A 6,106-nucleotide genomic window follows, 5' to 3' on the forward strand; every position below is an offset into this window, starting at 1 on the left:
TCCGCCGTTTTTTGGCTTTCGCCGGGTTCCTGAAAACTTAGATTCTTTAATTCATTGGATTAAGTACGGTTCATTCATCTGCACAAATTCGTTTATATATATATATATATATATATATATATATATATATATGGTTTTCTAGCCAAATGGAGTGTCAATACTATCGCAGACCAATTGTGCAGTCTGTAATTGCTGGTGAAAGTCACGCAGCACACATTCACTACAAGACCGTTAGATTACATGATGCAATTCACAAAAAAACAGATAACAGGCCGCTCATATGACGTATATGGTTTTGTTTAGCTCGCGACAGTGGACGGTGATGGTTACCGAATGATGGGAGAGTAGGCGTTGAGGTCTTCGGGGACTTTGGCTTGTCTGCGCGCTTTGGCTTGTGTTGACCTGCGCGAGAAAACAAATTTTGCTCAGCGCCGAACCGCGTCTGTTTTCTTTTTCTTTTTATTTCTTGAGTTGCACTAAAGAAACATAAATTAAACATGATTACTTGCGGCCCGATGAGGGCAATTCCTGAATTAATCTTGCCATCTATTGTTATAAGATGCCAGTGGGAGTTGGCACCCATTATAACCCTCCTATAGCTTGCAGAATGCACTGTTTCGTACCCATTGCCTGGTTTGGTCATATTTATCTTTAAGTACATTTAAAGAGTTACACTCTCAACAAAAGGGTTGTCGTAGGGTACTACACTTGGGGTAGTCAGAAGCCGTCACAGATATCGCTACCCCCCCCTTCGTTATACTAACAACCCCATGGGCAGTCACACGGCACGCAATCAGCAGGTAATCACAGTGAGCACCTCCAAATGCAACATGGCGGCTGGCAAGCGACAGTGGAGCAATACGAGTAAGGCCTAGCGAGCTGGACTGCTTTTTGCTAAAATATGATTCTCAAGTGCGTACGCCCGTTCGCTGCCTTCCGTGCGCACTAAAGCACTCCAAAACGCGCTTCGAAGCACCGGCACCGCACCTAATACGAGTAGGGGCGACGATGTGAGGGCGGCGGCGGCGGCGGGGGGGGGGGGGGGGGGGGGGGGGGGCGAGCGCATTTTAGGGGGTTTATCCGCGATTGCTTTCGCGAGGCCGGCTGCATTTACTTCGCGGCCAGAAAACATTCAAAGAAGGAAACAAAGTAGCGACAAATGGAATGATGTCTTCATTGAACAGAGCATCTGCTTGCTGTGCTTGCCGCAAGTGATCCGGTGTTTTCGGTTGACAGCGGCGAGGCGAAGCATCACCGATTTAAGCGGCGTCGGTTCCGATCGTTCAACGCTCCTGCTCAGCTGTTAGCATTCGTTATCCACTTTCAAGTCCCCTGGTAATCCTCACCGCGTCTGTGCACGCACTTGGCGCTATTCACCGCACGGAACACCCATTCAACTGGCTATGGGACTGATCCCAATTGGGACGAGAGGCCAAGAACCGAACCAGACCGAACCCTTTGTGGCTGCTACGTGGAGCCATGAAACGCCTCCATGTTTTTCACTCAAATAAGTAGACACATAAACGAGCGACTCCTTGAATTGGGCGGCGACACGCGCCACCTAACGGACAGCGCTCAAACTAAAGAAAAAAAGAAACCAGCAATTCTTGCTCTGAGCGCCTCGCCAGACAATGCCGTATGTACATATCCCATGCCGCACTTCACTCATACCGACATACAGACATCACAGCATTTTATACATCAACGCATTCAGAAACAGCACAAGATACAACATCACATATTAACACTCTACATTCCTATACACACGTTGAGTCGACACCACCAGCTTATATACTGCTGTATTTTATGTGACCGATTAGGATGGTGGCCACTGTCATGTTTTGCATAAATACGAAAAGACTGTGCAAGATTTAGCCGTATATATTCTTTTCCTCTACTGCCCTTAGGAAAGCGCTCGTATCTCTAATGTAGGGCCATTGCAAAAGTGAACTGCAGGTTATAAATAAATTTGAATAGTTGCTACACGTCACATTTTGCACAGTTTCGTTTTCTCGCTTGCCTATACTTCAAGTATACAGAAGCCTGTTTAATTAATTGTATTAATTATCGAAACCAATTTCTGCAATCACAACTTTCTGAACACACTGATGCATTTTCTTTTCTCTTTTTACATATCCAGACTGACTTTAGCGGCGGTTGGGTACAAGTTGAGTACACTGAGCACGCGCAGATGATTTTAGCGAAGCCCGTCCGCCGGTCCTCCCCGAAGCGATATTTCAGTTTTCTTCATTTCGCTAAATATCCGTTCTATGCGCTCGCGCTGGCGCCAAGAGGACAGTGCGGAATTGCTGCTTTCGGGCCCGTGCCTTCACCTGCAAGGAACGCGAAATACGTATGCTAAATTATCTAAATCCTGGTTGAGACAGTAGTGTTTGACTGCGTGCGTCTGACTGCGTTGCGGCAGCAAGAAATCAGGACATCCCTGCTGCTTATATCGCGTGCCAAGATGATTCCTTGAATTGGATTCCACGCTTGATACGAAGCACAGACGTGCCGGTGAGTGGCTTTCGGTTCTCGACGCAACGCTGTCAAACGCTAGTGTCTGAACCGGCCTTGTTTGAAGCATTGTTTTATCGAGTATGCTCGATGAAATGTGCCAAATGAACCAGAGAAGGCGAATCATGTACCTCGAGACAGAGAAATCGTGAAATACACGGACATGATCTCAGATATCTGTGTACGTTCGTCCTGTCCGGCCTCAGTCGTGGTGTTCGATGCTTCATACTTCACTGCACTTGAAAGCAAAAAAATTGGGTACGACAGGCGCGCAAGTTCGGCGGAACCGAGGAGGCCAGTTGCAACTGATCTGCACGCAGAACTGACCAATCACACCTTTATTGACAGCCGCTCTTTACTGAACCGCACAATAAAAGACGACGAGAGTATCTCGTCCGGCGAACATTCAAGTCAACTCACGCCTGTGCGTAGCTTCCTGTGCTTTTCTAGAGATTTGGTTAAATTCCTCGAGCACGACGCCAGCTGTCAGCTGTTTACTGCTGTACATGCTGAAACCCGCGACGGAACCAAAAAGGACAACCGAGATACTTTTTATTAGGACTGTCGCGAACCGGCCGAGGTTCGAGTTCGACCTGGTTCGATTTTTTCGAACTTTTCGTGGAAATTTCGACGAACCTTGTATTGAGGTTCGACTCGTGTGCGCATGCGCGACAGGCTGGCCAGTCGGCTCCGGATTGGATGGTAATGACTAATGGATGAATTAAAGGCACCGCTGGTTGGTTATTTCAGTTAATACAGTACAAACAAAATTAAGTTATTAATGTCTTTAGTGATTAGAAGTGGTTTCTTTTAATTCCAACTGTTCATAAAATAAAATAACCATTTGCATAAAAATAAATTCTCCAAACCTAGACATGCGTCTATCAAGGTCTGGCCACACTGTCCGCAAAGTCGAACCGGTCGAATCTGGTAAAAAGTTTCGAAGGTTCGTCGAACCGGCTCGACTTTGTCGAACCCCGAAAGTTCGACCTAAAAATCCGGTTCGACAAAAGTTCGCGACACCCCTACGTTTTATCTGCCTCGGGTTTTAGCAGGTGCCTACCAAGGTTGCCTGTACTTGTTTGTTTTCTGCCAGTTTAGGCGAACTGAGCCACACGCTTGTTTCGACCGGTTCAAATTTGAATAAATGATAACCAACGCACAAAGAAAACAAGTTTCAAGTACTTTTTGAGATTTTTGAAGTGACTTTTACTATTGAACGACTGCATGCACTTGAATGTTTAATTCAAGAGTTTATAAAACGTGACTACCCCATGCTTGTCACCTGCCAACAGGGTGCTAACTCTCAATGGTTCGAGCCCAGTGGGTAGTTAAGTAAGCCTGTGGGGTAGTTACAGCCGTCAAAACGCACGATGACGAGGGGGGGTGCTCACTTTTTTTTAGAGTGTAGTAGCAAGAAGAGTATTGACGTTAGGTCAAACAAAGTTCATGGTGAGCAAGGGTAAGATTGTTATTTCATGTCCCATACATAGTATTATTTTTAATGATATGCTCAAACTTTTAACATTCTAACGATTGCGGTTTTCGCGTTCTCCTCTCATAATATAAGTTCGTTACTCCCCTATACACTCTAAGAAATGCCTTAACGTCCACTTACCCGCACAACACTCGAAGAGCCAATCTCTGCGATCTACGAAATCAGCTCAGCGAATTATGAGGCGGAACATTTGTTTATACCTTAATATTAAGTCTGCCCTGTAGCATTACGCAATGCAAGCATGACGCTTTGCATTGATGCCACTGCGGAGACTTCATTTTTAGGTCTAAACAGATGTTCCGCCTCATCATTCGCTGAGCTGACTTCCTACATCGCAATGATTGGTTCTTTGAGTGTTTTGAGGGTAAGTAGACGCGCAGACATTTCGCAGGGTGTATCAGAAGGCTCATGATGTAGTGCTATACTGATATAGCAAGAAATATACAACCGAATGCAGCGATTGTAATTTTTTAGACTGCGCTTAGTAATCTGATACAATAGCCCTTCTGTAAAAAGACTGCGTAAAGGCAGTTCTAAAATCCAGGTAAGCGTGGTACTTGTTTAATACGTGACACATCACAAAGCTCCGTAGCATTCAACACGGGACTGTGGCCCGTGTTCAATAGAAGAAAAGAAAAGATTATGCAGAAAACTTACCGTATGGACACGAGTCTCTGCAGCAAGCTATGGCTCCAAAGTCATTCATACCCTTTCCACATCCTTTGTATTTCGTGCACCGGTCAGTGCCGTTGTTAAAGTAGAATAACCATTTCCTCGGGGTACCAGCGTCGCAGGGTTGCTTGGGATGTGGTGCTCTGCAGATTTTCTCTGCGGAAAAATTCGGTGATATATGGAATATGGATGAAATTATTATATACAAAAATTTAAGATAGAAGCACTAACGAAAAAAAAGTCTCGTCATGAGATCAGCTCTGCCCCGTTATGTTATGTCGAGCACCACTCATGTAATATTCAAACTATTTCATAGTATTGGTATTATAAGGCATGGCGAAATGAATTTGTCTGCGAATGGGGAAAAACACTCTACTTTCGAATGGCAAACAGTTTCTGTTGTTTTCGTATCGTGGCCTTTACGTAAATTCTAATACCATTTACGAGTGTTTTACCATGCTATCACAAAGCGCTGATTGAATTCCCTTTAATAGAACCATTTATAAAAAAATACTAAGGTTCTAAATTCTGTAAAATCTCTTCATTAAATGAATTCAGGGAGAACACCAGTCAAAAAATGAGGTGGCATCAAAAAAATAAATAACACGCCCCCCCCCCCCCCCCCCCCCCAAAAAAAAAGACAACTATTATGCAACAATAAATATATAAAATTATGAACTCTTTTTTATTATTTTTTGGTCTCGCGTTAGTTTTTGCCTTCTGCGGGTACCGACGGGTTGTCAGTCTGCATAAAAGCAGTTTTTGCATTGGTTTACCCTTTCTCGTGATAAAATAAAAAGCGTTTCATATGTTTCAAACTAGTGAAGCAGTTACTAGGGCGGATAGAATTTTGTATACTCGAGTATGTATTATATACTAATAAACTTAAAAACTTAGTTTTTTTCCGACATGCCCCTTCCGACAAGCCCCTTTGCATGGAAAAATCCAGTGCTCGCAGAAAGCCAAGCAACTAAATCTGGCAGCTGAGGCATACGAAATTTTATCGCTGGTTTACGTTGATTCGGTACAAAGCAATAGAGCTCGATGTAAGAGCTCGAATTGTGATGCAGATTGCGAGCCTAAGCAAAATATCTTAGAACTGGAGAGTCATAAAAATGCAACAACTTCAGTAACAGACTTACCAGGCAGCAGCGCAATAGTGCACACAACTGTAGCTAGGAAGCAAACGGCTGCAAAGGTTGGCTTCATCTTGGACGGTAGATGTCGACGCTGTAGTTACAGATTTCGGAGTGGGTTTATATAGTGATTCGCCGGTGTAAAGAAAGCATTATTTTTATTGAATTTTTTTTTTGTGGAAAGAGACACCGCCTGTCACACGTATTGTTCTCAAAGTCCGTAACAGCGAGCTAATCACAACAATTGAATTTCGCACTGTCTATAAGGGATTTTTATAAAATA

General features: G+C 44.0%; 1 protein-coding gene across 1 annotated transcript; it reads right to left on the bottom strand.

Annotated features, from left to right (window-relative positions):
- Window positions 1-250: 250 nt before the first annotated feature.
- On the bottom strand, window positions 251-5,896 carry LOC8053632. Its single transcript, XM_040209848.1, has 3 exons — window positions 5,830-5,896; window positions 4,673-4,843; window positions 251-402 (listed from the first exon to the last, which is right to left on the bottom strand). The coding sequence occupies exons 1-3, from the start codon at window positions 5,894-5,896 to the stop codon at window positions 251-253; spliced, it is 390 nt and encodes a 129-aa protein (XP_040065782.1).
- Between the last annotated feature and the right edge of the window lie 210 nt (window positions 5,897-6,106).

This window comes from Ixodes scapularis, unplaced genomic scaffold (genome assembly GCF_016920785.2).
Source record: "Ixodes scapularis isolate PalLabHiFi unplaced genomic scaffold, ASM1692078v2 PGA_scaffold10__122_contigs__length_95168666, whole genome shotgun sequence".
Lineage (NCBI taxonomy): Eukaryota > Metazoa > Arthropoda > Arachnida > Ixodida > Ixodidae > Ixodes > Ixodes scapularis.